Source organism: Heptranchias perlo, chromosome 6, assembly GCF_035084215.1.
Source record: "Heptranchias perlo isolate sHepPer1 chromosome 6, sHepPer1.hap1, whole genome shotgun sequence".
NCBI classification, from domain to species: domain Eukaryota; kingdom Metazoa; phylum Chordata; class Chondrichthyes; order Hexanchiformes; family Hexanchidae; genus Heptranchias; species Heptranchias perlo.
In genome coordinates, this window is record NC_090330.1 from 6,390,860 (window position 1) to 6,408,503 (window position 17,644).

Sequence of the window (17,644 nt, forward strand, 5' to 3'; positions counted from 1 at the left end):
ATTTTTTTTAATACAAAATAGCAATTTCCGCTCAGACACTGCCATCTAGTGGTTGAAATTAAAATATTTAAAGTCCAATTTACTCAAAGCAAACACCTGAAAAGTATATTTCGTCCAAAAGCTTGGCCACTGCAAAAGGGTCACTAGGATCTCAGCAATGCATAATGATAGGTGTGTGTAATTTTTATACCATCTCCACTTAAACTTTAAACAGTCAGCAGGACAATTATAGAATCTGACCGTCCAAACTTCGGTTGTTTCTGGAGAGTGTATTTTGAGCAATCAACAAAGCCAATAGAATGCTGAACTACGCAGCCAAAGTAGTAGATGATAAGTCAAAGGAAGTTATGACCACACCTTTAGCACCGGACACAGTACTCCTCACCGGGACACATTCAGGCATTGGAGGCAGCGCAAAGAGCCACAAAGCTGATCACCAGTCGCAGAGGTCTGAGTTATGAGAAAAGACTAGAGAAACTTTTGGCTATTCAGCCTTGAAAGGAAGCACCTGAGAGGTGACCTTACAGAGACATTCATGACTGTAAATGGGATGGGAAAAGCAAATCTGGAAAATTATTTTAAAGTAAATTGCAGGATTGGACCGAGGGCGTGCAGGTTTAAACTAGCAACATGCAAATTCAGGATTGGTATCAGAACTTTTTCACGAAAAGAATAGTTCCAACACATGGAATGGACTCCCAGATGGAGTAGCAGAGAGCAAAATTCAGGAATCATTCAAGAACCATTTAGATACTGCAACGGGGAATGGGACAGAGCTTTAGGGTCATTCTGGATGGATGGACCAAGATGGGCAGAACGGCTTTCCTCATCTGTAGTTACCCCTGTGAACACTGGGGTGGTCGCTAGGGTCGGCGGCAGTCAGCTTGAGGTAGTGAAATAAAAACATGGCACAAGTAGTGAATCACACGCATCCCATTAAAGCATACTGGTTTAATTCCTGTAACGGACTGGTACCAATGCGCCAATTTAGTTGAGTGATAAAGGCAGCTGCCCTTAAAAAGGATGGTGCTTCGTGAGAAAACTTCGGATACTCATTCTGTGAATTTCCAGGTCGCTTTTCATGGCTGTAGATTTAAAACAAGGACTTGCAAAATGTATTAAAATGCCGACAGTGACTCTTCTCGAAAAGGTCACTGAAAATCTTAAAAGCAATTTTTTTCTTTAAAAAATAAAAACAAATCTCCAATAGCAACAAACTGAACAGGTAATGTTCTTGGGTCAGTATAAATATAAGCAGGCAGAGTAAGAAAAGGCCACTTGGCCCATTAAGCCTGCTCGATCTTGAATTCTAACTCCATCTATTTAATCTTCTGGATAAATACCTCAGTGTTTGCTTTCACTGACATCAGATTTAATTACATATTTTGTGTGGCATGGAACTGTCATTCAGGAGTTTAATTTAGTACCTCTCAACGGGTAGATGTTGTCATTTTTTTTAAAAAAGTGGATGAGAAGTAGATAGTGCTGCTTACTATACTTTAAGAGCGAATTGCTAGGTGCTGTAACCTTGCTTTTTGGTAAGCACAGGTTAAATAAAATTGCGCATCAAGTAAATGCAACCTATCCTGAGTGCTTTTCAAAATGCAACTTGCCAGTTACGGCTCCACGTGAGCTCAAGGTGTTCTCTAACCCCTGTTCTGCAGACATTAGCAACCTCTATTGCTTCACCCGCCCTCGGGCCTCAAATTCCAGCCAGTCTGTTAGTTCAGCACCGGAGCACCATCGCAGCGTGGAGCGGAAGGACGTGGCTATAACGCCTGTGATCCTCCCACACGTTGAGTTTCCTATCTCAGCCTTCAGGGAGCATCAACCGGAAGCCCTCAGCTAGTTCCAGGTTGCTTGTTTTAGAACACAGGCGCTGCTGCCTCTTTGACCAGAGGATGCACCGGCACATAGGGACTAAGAAGGGGCTCAGTGGAAAGAAAAAAAAACTTTAAGAGGCCTCCCCCGCCCGCACCAAAACGTCACACAGGATTTGTAAAGCACCCCTGCGCTAATTTACAACAATCGTCCCATCCACGGCTACTTTTCTCCTCCTGATAGTCAGGTCTTTCCGAAACCAATCCGTTCTGGCAGACTGCAGAGGTTGTTAGAAGGCTGTGCTAGAATTGAGCACTCGCCACGAATGCTGCTCGAATTCACACAGCCAGGCCCCAAAACTGCTAGCAAACTTTGAATACCAGTCTGAGGCGAGGGGGACTAGAGACAGGCAACCTTGCCAGGGGAGGGGGAAGAAAAGTAAAACTTCTCAGCCCCATGACAGTCGCACAGAGTTTAAACGGAAACGGTCAAAGGTTCATTACATAATCCACTCAACAGGAATTACGAGCTCACAGGCAACTGTTTTGTGTTATATCTTGACTGTTTATAATTCTTTCCTCAATCAGGTTTTGGCTGAATTCACAAACAAAAAGCTGTCACCCATTATGCTGAAAACTTCACCAGACGATTAAAGAAAGACTAATGAAAAAAGAAACAGCAACTAAAAACAGAAAGAGAGAAAAAAGCATAGAGGATTAGACACATCATCTAGTAGTTTATTAATAAGCAGTCTGCAGGTCACTCAACCCATGAACTCCCTTCTCTTCTATTTTTTAATGCTTGCTTATCTTTTAGTTTTCAGTTTTGACGATGCTTATACCCTCCGATACATTAAATTGCTGTTATTGACTGGCCTGATGTGTATTTCCAACATTTTCTGCTCTTACTCAAGAGCAAAATTGGCTTCAGGAACAAAGAGGCCAATTGTAGTTGCCCCACCATCTCCCCAGCAGAGGTCAGCCTACTCAGCACAGAGCAGGGGTCGAATCTGGTACCATCACGGTCTATATGGCTCAGCACCATCCTGGGTGATGCCCTTACCCACTGGGGAGGTCCTGTTGACCAACCCATCAGATGGAACTCCTTCTCCAAACCTTAGACCTTGCCAGGTCAATGTGGATTGGGACATCATGGAAGATACTGCAGTCCAAGAGAACTATGCCTCTGAAGCTGAGCCAGGAGAAGTTCTCCCGCCCCACTACCCTTAGTTGGCTGGCATTTCACCCTACGTAAGCAACTGGACAGCGTTCCACCCTACCCGAAGAGGACAATGGTCAAGGTCCTGGTGGCACAGCCAAAACCCACCAGAGTGGGCAGGCACAGTGAAGCACAACCCCCTGGTATCTAGCCCCAGGGCTGCCAGCAACCCCAGCCACTCGGTGAAGTTCACTTGCTACCACAGCGCACCATGTATGCCACACCACGTACGCAGTGTACCGGGACTGTAACGTGGCTCATATTTCGTGACCAAAGGACAATTGGAAATGCTTTTAAAAACCTCAGCAAATGAAGGCCTGAAACACACAGAAGCTTCAGTAATAGTGTGTTAGCCATAATTTTGAAGCAAGACAGAATTATAATTAGCACCCTCAGGAGTTTTTGGCATACACACACAAGATAATGACATGCATCAGTGCAAATTTTAGTTCTTTTTGCGCTGAAACAGCTATTATATATAGAATCTACTTGGAAAAGACTTTACTGACCATGTGCCTCCACGTCATACTCCTCCCCCTCTTCATCGTCCTCCTCGAAATCGTTCTCCGAGTCAGTGTCATCTGGGTCTGGGTGGAGGGCTTGGCAGTCGCACATCGCTGTAAACATCGGCTCCACTGTAAAGGCACAGTTAAAGAAAGACTTGCATTTATATAGAGCCTTTCAACACCTCAGTACGTCCCAAATCGCTTTATAGCTAATGAAATACTTGTGAAGTGTAGTTACTGTTGTAATGTTGGGAACACGGCAGCCAATTTGTGCACAGCAAGATCCCACAAACAGCAACGTGATAATGACCAGATCATCTGTTTTTTTTTGTGTGTTGTTGGTTGAGGGATAAACATTGACCAGGACACCGGGGAGAACTCCCCAGCTCTTCTTTGAAGTAGTGCTGTGGGATCTTTTATGTCCACCTGAGGGGACAGGCGGGTTTAACTTCTCACCCGAAAGGCGCCACACATCCGACAGATTCCCTCAGTACTGCACTGAGGTGTGGTGGTGGGGTGGGAGAAGGGTTGGCAATGTATATAATAGGACTGGGCTGAATGAAATATAGTTAATCTCTGGAGGTGAACAGCAAAAGTAAAAGCCTCCGTGTTAATGAAGTTTCATCTTTCAAAAGCCCTGCACGGAAGTCACAAAAGCCTATTCATTGCTTCAACTCACGCAGTTACTCGTGTTGTGTGTGAACCCTAGTGACAATTATTTTTTCCTCCCCAAACAATATAAAGTGCCCAACCAACAGGCTTAAAAAACTACTCAGGGAATTATAGAGGTCTGCTGTGCAGCCTTCTCAGCCTTCCTTCATAGAATCATACAGCACAGACGGAGGCCATTCAGCCCATCGTGCCTGCTCTTTGAAAGAGCTATCCAATTAGTCCCACTCCCCTGCTCTTTCCCCACAGCCATGCAAATTTTTCCCCTTCAAGTATTTATCCAATTCCCTTTTAAATGTTATTACTGATTCTGCTTCTAGCACCCTTTAAGGCAATGCATTCCAGATTCCAGATCATAACTCGCTGCGTTAAAAAAAATTCTCCTCGTCTCCCCTCTGGCCAATTACCTTAAATCTGTGTCCTCTAGTTACCGACTCTTCTGCCAGTGGTAACAGTTTCTCATTATTTACTCCATCAAAACCCTTCATGATTTTGAACACCTCCATTAAATCTCCCCTTAACCTTCTCTAAGGAGAACAATCCCAGCTTCTCCAGTCTATGTAACGGAAGTCCCACATCCCTGGTACCCTTCCAGTATAACAATGAAATTTTATTGTTCCAGGCGATTTTCTGCCAACAGCTAAATCCCGAGTCAAGCAAATTGGGGTCAGTGGGCATGATGCCGACTACAAAAAAAAAACCAGCTAAGGAGCTTCTCCAATTACTGCAGGATTCACAAATCACGTTGATACCAGGGACGAGAAACCAGTTTTGAGAAGAAACTTCAGGTGCTGGGACAATTGCCACTGAAGAGCGGAGTAGATTTTTAGTGTCAGCCCTGGCTCAGTTAGTAGCTCGCTTCAGAGTCAGGTTGTGGGGTTCAAGGCCCATTCCAGAGGCTTGAGCATATAATCCAGACCGACAGTCCAGTGCAGCACCGAGGGAGTGCCCCTCGGAGCCCCGCCTGTGTTTTTCCCATGGACGTAAAAGATCCCACGGAGCTATTCGAAGAGCAGGTGAGTTCTCCTGGTGCCCTGTCCAACATTCATCCCTCAACCAACACCTAAAAACAGATTATCTGGTTATTTACCTCATTGCTCTTTAAGGGACTTTGCTGTGCACAAACTAGCTGCCGCGTTTGCCTATATAACGCTGGTGACTACATTTCAAAAGTATTTCATTGGCCGTGAAATACTTTGGGACGTCCTGAAGATGTGAAAGGTGTTGTATAAAATGCAAGTTCTTTCTAATAGATGTTTTTAAAGTTATGAAAAACTTACGATAGGGTGAACACAGAAAGACTATTTCCTCTGGCTGGGGAGTCAGTGACAAAGGGACATCAATTTATAATGATCACCAAGGGGAAGGGGGGGGAATTCGGTGAAATTTCTTTCCGCAGAGGGTCGAAGCACGGAATGCTTTGTCGCAGGGAGTGGTTGAGGCAGAGGCCACTGCATCTTTTAAGGAAAAAGGAAATTAATATTTGAAGCAGAGGAAGATGCAGGGCAGAAGAGGGAGAGTGGATGGCAGAGGGATTAGTTTATATTACTCTAGTAAAGAGCAAGTACAGACACAATGGGTCTAACGGCCTCCTTCTGTGCTGTAGAAAGTTCATTTTGGAATGACTGCATGGACTGAGAGCCAGTTAACCACCGGAGTCGTGGACTCGGAGGAGGGACAGTTTGGAAGGAAAGGCAAGACCAAGATTGGGGGGTTGTGAAAAACAGAAGACTTTCTGTAAACCACCAATTTCGGAGGTGTAGTCTATTTATACAGTAAGTACGGTTCATCAACATTTGCATTGTGGGTGGTAGCTCAGAATCATTTGCTTTGAGGACAAACCTACTGCCAGGATATGGGAGGGGCTGTATATATTTCAGATGGCAAGTGCATTAGGTGTTACACACAGAAGCCGGTTGACATCGCTCGTGGTGCATTTGAGAGACCCTGGCGGCACTGTAAAACCGCGGCAACACATGCTGCTACCAAGTTTATACCGCAGACTGGCTCATAATAGTGAGGATACCGGTGCTCTTCACTCATTTACACCGCTAGGGTGGGTTTAAAGCAGCACTGGCAACACTATGTACGAGCGCTTTTCCAACAATTTTATTTGCAACTTTTAATGTTTCAATTCCAGCCGTTCAATGCCTATCTCCAGTGGCTCCTTGGAAACTCACTTTGTGGGATTGTCTCCAGAGGTCACGCCGTCATATAACAGCAGCACAGCGTGCATCGTGCACTAGGGGACTTTCACCATGACCAAGCGACTCTGGTCCACTCAGGAAAAGCACAAACACGGTCATTTGAGAGCTCAACCCCCATCCTTATTTACCAGCTAAACCCGATGCAGTATTTCACGCGTACATTTTTAAAAAATCAGTCCAATCCTATCAGCAGTCTACTGAACGACGTGGGAGTGCAGTATGGTACCCAGTTTTGGCCACAGAGGTGAGGAGATCTTCAAGTCCTGGCCGCAGTGGAGAGAGGGCTGAGTTGTGAAGGCAGGCTGCAGAAACCAGGGCTCCTTGGCCTTGAAAGGAAGCGAACGGGGTGGGGGGCAACCACAGAAAGACAACGAAATAAGATAAAGACAAGCTAAGCCGTGGCAGTAGGGCGGAGGTGGGAGTGTGGTTCAAACTGGCGACAACAACATTTAGGAGTGATGTAGGGCAGTCTTCTTCACACACAGAGACCAACACAAGGAATGCTAGTCCAGACAGGATCATAGGCAGACAGGTACTCACGCGCTGCTTTGTCCACTGGCACAAATCGGACTTCCGTGATTGGATCAGTGTCGTCGTCATCTTCCTCCTCCCCCTCCTCTCCTTCAGCTGCTTTTTCATCCATATTTGCTTCTTTACACTCCTCCGCTGCGTGCAAACATATTGTTTTTTTTTTACTTCAGCAAAGGTATAATTGTTGTGCCATACCCGTTTACAACATTAAAAAACAAACAGAAATTGTTGGAAACCCACTCAGCAGGTCCGGCAGCATCTGCGGGGAGAAGGTAGGGTTAATGCTTCAGGTCGATGGACTTCTGTCAGAAGGTCATGGACCTGAAATGTCAACCCTACCTTCCGCTCTTCACAGATGCTACCTGATCTGCTCAGTGTTTCCAGCATTTTCTGTTTTTATTTCAGATTTCCGGCATCTGCAGTCTAATGCTTTATGTTTAAAACGAAATGGATTTTTTTTTTGTAGATACATTCGACAAGAAACAAAAGGGGATAGTGGGATGGGCAAACTACATCAGTGGTGTGCAAGCTTTGATCTTTGATGGCCATATAGGTGCATACTATGGAGCCACAAGATCCAGTTTTAACATTTTAATCCACATTTCCAAGCATTTGAGTGTATCTCAAAAAAGACTTGCATTTATATGCCGCCTTTCACGAGCTCAGCCAATGAAGCACTTTTGAAGTGTAGTCACTGTTGTAATGTAGGAAACGCGGCAGCCAATTTGCGTACAGCAAGGTCCCACAAACAGCTATGATAAAGGGCAGATGGGACCTCGGTTTAACGTCTCATCCAAAAGACCGCGCCTCCGACAATGCTCAAACACTCACTCAGTAACGCACTGGGAGTGTCACAGAATCATAGAAAGGTTACAGCATGGAAGGAGGCCATTTGGCCCCTCAAGTCTGCACTGGCTCTCTAAGAGCAATCCAGCTAGTCCCACTTCCCTGCCCTTTCCAGTAGTCCTGCAAATTTTTTCCCTTCAAGTACTTATCCAATTCCCTTTTGAAAGCCACGATTGAATCTGCGTCCACCACCCCCTCAGGCAGTGCATTCCAGATCATGACCACACGTTGTGTAAAAAAGTTTTTCCCCATGTCACCTTTGGTTCTCACCTTAAATCTATGTCCTCTAGTTCTTGACCCTTCTGCCATTGGGAACAGTTTCTCTCTATCTATTTTGTCTAGACCCTTCATGATTTTGAATACCTCTATCAAATCTCCTCTCAAACTTCTCTGCTCTAAGGAGAACAACCCCAGCTTCTATCCATGTAACTAAAGTCCCTCATCCCTGGAACCATTCTAGTAAATCTCTTCTCCACTCTCTCTAAGGCCTTCATATCTTTCCTAAAGTGCGGTGCCCAGAACTGAACACAATACTCCAGTTGTGGCCGAACCAGTGTTTTACAAAGGTTCATCATGACTTCCTTACTTTTGTACTCTATGCCTCTATTTATAAAGCCCAGGATCCCGTTTGCTTTTTTAAACCACTTTCTCAATCTGCCCAGCCACATTTGTACACATATACACCCAGATCTCTCTGTTCCTGAACCCCTTTTAGAATTGTGCCCGTTAGTTTATATTGCCTCTCTTCGTTCTTTCTACCAAAATGTATCACTTCACACTTTTCTGCGTTAAATTTCATTTGCCACGTGTCCGCCCATTCCACCAGCCTGTCTACGTCCCTTTTGAAATCTATCACTATCCGCCCAAGTTTTGTGTCATCTTCAAATTTTGAAATTGTGCCCTATACACTCTATTCCAAGTCATTAATATGTATCAAAAAAAAGCAGTCGTCCTAATACTGGCCCCTGAGGAACAACACTGAATACCTCCCTCCAGTCTGAAAAACAACCGTTCACCACTTCTTTCTGTTTCCTGTCACTCTGCCAATTTTGTATCCATGCTGCCGCTGCCCCTTTTATTCCATGGGCTTCAATTTTGATGGCAAGCCTATTGTGTGTCAGCCTAGATTTTGTGCTCGAGTCTCTGGAGCGGGTCTCGAACCCAAAATCTTCTGACTCAGAGGCGAGAGAGCTACCCACTGAGCCATGGCTGACACTCAAGTTCTAATACTAACAGGTTATTTAACAGATAGAGAAAACTAAACTCAAACAGGACCGAGCTGCCTGGGGTTTCAAGGACCGGATTGTCAGGGCTTCAAGCCACATGCCACTCTAGGGTCGTAGATTGGACACTGCTGGGCTCGGTGGACTGAAGGCCTTTTCCTGCCTGAAATAGGTTACGAAATGTCTGGACAACAGACATCTGGGGGAAAAGATGATCGAGTTAAGCTGTGATGCTCCCACAGTCAAACAGTCACCGGCAAGGTTCACGTGAAGGCATCCACTTGGGGGAGGTACTGGACGGCCGCCACTATCCACGGGACTGAACTCCATAAAGAGTCAATGCTTTTAAGAAACAAGGGGAGGAAAGCAAAAAAACAGGAGAAATCCACCCCCCCCCCACCTCAATAAAAGGAAAAGGAACAACTCTCACCTCCAAGCTTGGCATTCACCATCACATACAAGTGCTCCTGTGGATAAACAGTGATGTCTCGGGACACAGCGTGTAAACTGATGGTGGGGTACTCTAAGGAGAATCCCATTCCAGATCCGTCAAACCAAGATAGTCGGCTGAAAATCAGAACAAGGTATAATTTTTTAAATAATAAAAGGCTTGCAAACAATTAACATTTTTTAAAAAATCCTAAAGGTGGTCCAAACTATTTCTGAAGTTACCTGTCACAGGCCACAGATAATCAGCTAAACCGCACAGGAAAATACAGGAAGCAAACCCCCTCCCCAGAGAACCTAGAGAAATGCTTAGTCAGTGCCAGTGTTTACTGGGACTGAGTAAGTCAAACTCAATATTTATTAAATGAGATTCTAACTAGTGTTTTGGGGATCACTTTCCGCGATTCCAACTGTTTTTATTTTCTATGGAGTACGGAAAACTATTAATCTTTCCTAAAGGCGCAACTATTCCCCACGAGTTAACACATACAACACTGTACACTCCCTACATACAATATACACACAGCGTTCACAGTCACTGACTCACGCAAAAACACACAATTGGGGAAATGCCAGAGGATGGAAACGATACTGCTATCTATATTGTCTTTCTGCGTTCGGAGGAAGCAACGCGGTCAAAACCGTGGGCCTTCTGTCCTTGTTAAGAGTTGTGCCTGGAAGGATCTTTTATGATATCTTTATGCTGCAGGGCTCCAGAGGCAACCCTGTAGAATGAACAACAACTTGCATTTAATGTAGTAAAATATCCCAAGGTGCTTCACAGGAACATAATCAGACAAAAAATTGACACCGAGCCAAAGGAGGAGACAATAGGGCAGGTGACCAAAAGCTTGGTCAACGATGTAAGTTTTAAGGAGCGTCTTCAAGCGAAGAGTTAAGATACAGATCAGCCATGATCTAATTGAATGGCTGAACATGCTCAAGGGGCTGAACGGCCTACTCCTGTTTTAAAGGAGTTGGAGTGGTTTAGGAAGGGAATTCCAGAGCTTTGGGCCTACACAGCTGAACGCACGGCCGCCAATGGTGGGCGAAGGAAGTGGGGGATGCACAAGTTCCTCCGAGGAACGCACAGTTCTTGGTGAGTTGGAGAAGGTTACAGAGATAGGGAGGGGTGAGCCCATGGAGGAATTTGAACACAAGAATGAGAATGTTAAAATGGAGGCATTGGTGGACTGGGAGCGCATGGGTGATGGGTGAACAGGATTTGGTGTGAGTTAGGAAACGAGCAAGAGTTTTGGATGAGCTTAAGCTTATGAAGAGTAGACATTGGGAAGCTGGCCAGGAGAGCCTCCTTTCATTGACTCCTGGGTCCACCAATGCCTCCATTTCAAAATGGGCACTTTCTAGCACTGGGCAAACCGAGGCCAAATCAGATGCAAAACCTGGTCAACTTAAATAGAACCTGAATTTATAGGTAATGTTCATTTTGTCACATCTGATGCGTTCCCTCATACCATTCAAAAAGGAACGACAATATAGCACCAAAGGCATGACAAAAAGATAAAATTACAGCCACCGGGGCGGGGTTCTGCTCAATTTGCAATCACTGACCCGAGTCCTCAGTGTAAAAGCAATAGACAAATAACCAAGGACTGTTAGATGGCACTTTTCTTTGCTAAGGTAGTGAAAAAGCTAGTTGCAACAAGAGATATCTTCTCTGAACCGAAGTCAAGACTCATTCTTTCCCAGCACCTGAAAATGCGGAATCCTTTAGGTCTGTCGGTCTTTCCCTTCCTTACAATCTATAGCCTTTTAAATCCCAAGCTGTACTGCCCGTGAGTCTTCTCTCCCATTCTTTTCAACCTTGTTGGTGTCCTGCACAATAGACCTTTGCCCTTCACCGTGGCTGTTCAATGTAATGTTCTTTTACAGTGGTCCTCATCGGCATATACAATGTCCATGTTTCGCTATGAATGCTGATGTTGAAAGGGCTTCAGTTTCACTCAGTCAAATGGCGCTATTAATTTCAAGCCATTGATGCAAGGTTGCTGACTCACTATCAGACAGCGGGTCTCCACCAGCAATGTAAGACTTCTAATCCTAATAGCGGTCGCAACCTTTCCTACACCGATGACATTTTTACTCATATTCAAATGCTGAAGCAGTTTTCTGTCCTGAATCGCAAACAAAAAAGTAGGGCCAGGTAGCTGACGGGAGTCACCTGATGGGCCCATCACCACACCTTGCATATGTCACAGGGATTTTGTTCAAACTGCACTGGTTCAGCTCAGGGGGTAAATACACTGCATGTTTATGAACCATACAGAGCAAGAAAAGCCCAGCTTTGATCCCTGGTTGGTTGTTTGTTAGCTGATCTCAGTTGGGGTAGCAGTAAGGTGCGCTGCAACCGGCCCCGAGGCTAGGAACGAGGAGGAGAAAAGAAAAATCAGTTGAGTTGGCTAAAAAAGTATATTTTTTCCATTGGTCTCATAAAAAAGCTCTGTAATTTCAATTGCAACAAAGCAAACTAGAATATATAACCAAATAGAATTGTAAGGATTTTGTACATTAGGTCAAACCCCATTTTACTCTTTTGAACTACTGGCGATTCAACATAAAGGGTTAACCACTCCCTTTAGGGACCTGGACATTACCGTTGGACATTTGGACAGTATAAACACACAATTGCAAAACAGCGAAGTGCAGGCCGTTTAAACTGGACAGTTGGACATCAGTTTAACACTGCAGGAGCAATACAGTACAGAAACTGTAAACAGACTGTGACCTTCAATAACAACTGATACGGAGAAGCTTCCAGAAGGTTTTCGATATCCACAACAACTGCGAAGGACAAAGATAAGAGGACACCTGGCTTCACGTGTAGAGGGGGATATAAAGGGGTGCACCATGGTTCTTGAGTGGTCCGACCAACTATCCACCTTAATGCTACGATGGGTGAGTGGACAAATTGGGCCTTCTCGCAACTTGGAGCACACCCTATCAGCTAAAAAAGAAAATAAAGATAGGACATCGTAGAAGCTTCAACAATCAACAGTTGCAGGAGCCACAGTTAAACAATTACTGCAGTATGAGCTTCTCCAGCAATGAGCACACCGATACTTTGCTTCTGAACTTTGACAAAAAGATTTCACTTCTGAACTTCAATGAACAGACTGTACTTCTGAACTTTGACAAAAAGTCTTCGCTTCTGAACTTTGACAAAAAGACCTTGCTTCTGAACTTTGACAAAAAGACTTTGCTTCTGAACTTTGACAAAGACAAAACTTGATGAGAAGACACAGAACTTTGATACTTTACTACTGAACTGGAATAAAGAGGCAAAGTTTGATGAGACAAAGAACCCCGACGCATCATTCGACACATCACCTGTTACTGCAGCGATGGACACCCTTTGTCTAGACCCAGACGGCCGCCTTGATGCTTTATAAAGGGAGTATGTGCTACTTGCTTGCTTTGCTTCATACTTGCTTATGTACTCCTTTTTAAATCATTAAATAAAGCACATTGCGAACCATCAATTGTATCATCAGGTAGTGTAATCCATGTATTGAGTGAGTTGCTTCATGCTATGTGCTCTTTTTGACTCATTAAATAAATAATCACTTTGATTAACAAAACTACCATGTCAGGGTGGCTTTCTTTGTCTGAACTATTGTCCAGGCCAACAAATCTCTGGGAAAGACCCAAATTTCCCTACAGAATATATAACCAAAACACAAGTCAAAGGGAGTCATGCTCAAAGTGTACCACGGTGAGACCATAATTTGAACACCGCGTCCAGTTCTGGTCACCAAAATACACAATGACATTCAAACCCGGGAGGCCTCTCAGGAGTTCTAAAAGCGATGCCTGGCGTTAGAAAAATGAGTTAGGAAGAAAGACCGGAGAAACGTGGGCTTTTCAGCTTTGAAAGGAGGTGACGTACGACACGAAATGGTAAATCATTTGAAACTAAACTATGATAGTAGGGCAAGGTGATACAGGTTCAAACTAGTAAAATGCAAATTTAAGACTGATGTCAAAAGTTGTTTACATGAAGAGTGATCAACACATGGAATGGGCTCCCAGGAGGTAGGATAGTGGGGGGAGAATCCTGGAATAATTTAAGAAACAGTTGGGCAGTATAGTGGGTCTGGGGTCTTGCTGGATGGATGGGCTTAGTGGCCTTCTCCTCTTTATCTTTCTTGCGACCTTGTGACGTGTCAGCTGTGGCTCAGTGGGTAGCACTCCTCGCCTCTGAGTCAGAAGGGTATGGGTTCATGTCCCACTCCAGAGACTTGAGCACCAAATCGAGGCTGACACTCCAGGGAGGGCCGTCTTTCAGATGGGACCTCAAACCGAGGCCCCGTCTGCCCTTTCAGATGGACGTATAAGACCCCATGGCACTATTTCGAGGAAGAGCAAGGGAGTTCTCCCCGTTGTCCTGGCAAATATTACTAAAACAAATGATCTGATCATTATCACATAGCAATGTTTGTGGGAGCTTGCTGTGCGTAAATTGGCTGCCGCATTTCCTACATTACAACAGCAACGACACTTCAAAAGTACTTCATTGGCTGTAAAGTGCTTTGGGACGTCCTGAGGTCGTGAAAGGCGCTATATAAATGCAAGTTCTTTCTTTTTTGGCAGGATTTTCCCAACTTGTAGACATTTCCTCCAAACCACCTTGGGAGATCTGTTCATGCAGTATGATCCATATTACAGTGTAATCCAAATTGCATTCAGCAACTAAAATAACATGCTGTCTCAGTTTCTCTTTCCTACCCTCCCTGTTCCAGTTGCTGCTTCTCTGTCTGCTGACTGGTGCACTTAGAACAATCTCAATCAAATTCCGAGTGGACAGGCACCCAGAGGACAAAAGCTGCTCTTAATTCAGTACTGAACGACATTTCTCACTGGGAGAAGCCAGAGGGTGGCTGTTGAGTGAGAAATGGTGCAGGAGATGCTATTCTGGGGCTCGGACTGTACAGAAGGACTTTATTCTGCACCTCACACCCACCCCCCCCACTTTATACTTCATGGTTGACCCTGGTTACTGTCAAGAGGCAAATGTATACAGCTCGCGTCAATGGCATTTAGTGTCAAGGTTGTCATTTTGGGAGTCTAACTGTGGGTGTGCTGACCCCTTTGTCCGCTTGTAATGACCATCAATGTGTTTTTGGCATTGCTGGCCTACATAGACTTTGCACTGACATTAAGTAAGGCTGACAGCCAAACTGGCAAAGTCACAAGCTGCATTTTCGCTGCTAATGCACAATTCCCTGTTGTCCCATAATAATCTAGGCATATTGAGCACAATGGGAACTGACACAATTATTAAACTGATTGAGGAATGTAAAGGGGGGTGGGATACCTAACCCGTGCTTGATGTTGACACTTGGCTGCATTAAATAAATAGTCTTCCATTCCTCAAGTGTTAACATCCCTCACCTTGATGAATGAAGAAATTCACCAGAGCAAAAAAAAACATATCTAAAAAGGAGCTGCCTATTTAAAAGCAAAGCTGGCATGCTGTGACACATCAGCGTGTGGTACAAAAGACGGAGCATTATTCCCACGCAGATTGGGATGAAAGCCAAAGCTTTGGCTATGGGGTAGGTCCTGGCTATTCAGAGGAAAGAAAATCATCAAATGTGGAGAAAACGTCGACTGAATTTAAATGAAATAACTGGAGTGGAGCACAGACAGTGAGCGGGCACCAGCTGAAAAGTTAAGAGAACCGCTGGTTTTCTACAAATGCAAAATTAATGTTTCCGGTATTGACTACAATAAAAATCTAAAAGCAAGTTTAAACTTTGTTTTACATATTTAAAAAAGTGCAAACGCTTGTACTTGTGAAGCGAATATGCATACTCTCTACTTGCAATGCAAGAATGGAAGAGTCCACTGCATTTTATCTGGCCATTCATTCCCACAGCTTGAAATATACCACACACTCTCTCTTTTTCCCCTATCAATCCCTTTTTCTCCCCGGATTTAAAACATCCCGGCAATTGGATTTTTGAGATTATTTAGTGGTGCATATTCAAAGCCCACCTGCAATTAAGGTGTCTTCTAAGTGTTTTTTATTTTAGTGTTTAAACATCGGGCTAAGAAGTCCGGTTTCAGGAGAACGACCTGTCATGCGTTGCTATTTTGCTTTTGCATTAGCAGCCGAGCCTTGTGAACGTGCTGGGCTCCTCTGTATAATAACTAGAGAACAAACATGGAACTAGCTCCGTAAGTTTACTGAAACGGACAGCTTTAACCCAATTGACTCACATTTTCATGGATTTACACTGCCTTGAACATCAGGTGATTTATTGCGAGTGCAGGCGATGGAGGAAAAGATAGCAGGAAAAGGGAGTGTCAGAAGTCTCTCTCTAACGTGGAGGATACCCAACCCTAACCCCACAAGCCATACAAAGTAATGAGCTCCAGCAGATTACAGCACAGATGGGCTGAACGGCCTTCTTCTGCGCTGTAAACTTCTATAAACATCCCAAGTTCAATTCTGATTTGTGACGAGTTAGCAGATTGCAGCCAGGATGGTGGTATGAACACTTGAACACTAGTTAATGCCCCTGGGCTTGGGGGGGGGGAATTAAAAAAAAATCCTGTTCACTATCCAGTGGCTCCAGCTGGAATGGGATTTTGTGTGGATGTCTGGCGAGGATGAGATGGGCTTAGCCTGTGATATGGTGGAATAGCCTGCTAATGCTCACTGTCTGGGCCCATACACGAGAAACATCCACTTAGGAAGGGAGCTGGTGGCAGCTAGTATTCATGGACCTGTACCCCTTAAGGTGAGGAAACTTGATTGGGGGAGGACTGCAAACTGTAGGAAACTGATGCGGATTGCCCTGTACAACATCAGCACACTAAGGAGGATCTTTACTGGAGTTACATCATCTGTGAGTTTAGTTGCATGAGCCTATGAATAGCAGAAATGTGAATGCAGCCTTTAGACCAAACAATCGTCCATTTACTCATTCACACAAGAGCTATTGTAACAAAGCGTACAGTCAGCATGGATTCCAAGCGCAAGGCACCATCCCACTCCCCGGTTTGGGGCCATCAAAGATCTCTGCCTCTGGCAATGGGTTGCCGGATATATTTATGCATGCTGTGCATCAGCTGGGATACTGTAAACGGCACAGCAGAACACAGAGCAGTGTCTTCAGAAGCGATTCAGATAGAAACTTCCACTCAGGCAACCCTGGTCGAGCAGCAGGCTGGCACACCTATACTAGCTGTACAGAGTGGAGTTCCTGACCCAGGACCAACCAAGGAACAAAGTGGAGAATGAAAATATATATAAAAATAATATCAGGCGATCTCATGTGGCGTTGTGTACAGGGAGTGAATACCAAGTGTAGTCTTCAGGTGAAGCGGGGCTTATAGAGTGGAGATTATTTGACCAGGGCATACAGACGGAAATCAGTCCTGATTTTAAAGCCATACTTTCTGCCCTTATTTCCATATAAAACTTTGATTTGATATCGTTATTTGTAGTTAAATTGCAACGTAAGTAGGCCATTCGGCCCCTCGAGCCTGTTCCGCCATCCAATTAGATTATGGCCGATCTGTATCTTAACTCCATCCACCCGCCTTGGTTCCCTAACTCCTAACACCCTTGCCTGACAAAAGTCTATCGATCTCAGTTTGGAAATTTCCAATTCAACAGCTTTTTGGGGGCAGGAAGTTCCAGATTTCCACTCCCCTTTGTGTGAAGAAATGCTTCCTGACACCCCTGAATGGCCTAGCTCTAATTTTAAGGTTATTTCCCCCTTGTTCTGGACTTCCCCCACCAGAGGAAATAGTTTCTCTCTATCTACCCCGTCAATTCCGTTAATCATCTTGAACACCTCAATTAGATCACAATAGGGAAGCAGAGTTGGTTGGAACAAAAGTGTTTCTCTGCAGTGCAGGCTGAGTTTAAGACTCAAAATTGAGACACCATAGTGTCACCACTGGAAGGTGTAATTACAGTATGATGTGACAAGTTTATACAAGCAATTCCCATTATAAATGTGGATACAGCAATTTATAATGGAAGAAGCGGACACAAATGTTTGACAAAAACTTAACAGTAAGAAAGATTTTGTAGGCAGGATGGCAGTGCAGATTTTTAATATATTTTGCTGATAGGGTGAGATGAAGTAAGGTGGGAGCAGCTCGTGAAAAGCCCTATATAAATGCAAGTTCTTTCCTT

General features: G+C 44.5%; 1 protein-coding gene across 2 annotated transcripts in view; it reads right to left on the reverse strand.

Annotated features, from left to right (window-relative positions):
* Positions 1-17,644, reverse strand: part of clns1a (chloride channel, nucleotide-sensitive, 1A) — a 34,200-nt gene that overhangs the window by 14,754 nt on the left and 1,802 nt on the right. For both annotated transcript variants that reach the window (XM_067985684.1, XM_067985685.1), the window contains exons 2-4: positions 9,452-9,588; positions 6,962-7,087; positions 3,549-3,674 (exon numbers count right to left, since the gene is read on the reverse strand). In XM_067985684.1, coding sequence (XP_067841785.1) covers positions 3,549-3,674; positions 6,962-7,087; positions 9,452-9,588 — 389 coding nt within the window. The remainder of the gene's footprint in view (positions 1-3,548; positions 3,675-6,961; positions 7,088-9,451; positions 9,589-17,644) is intronic.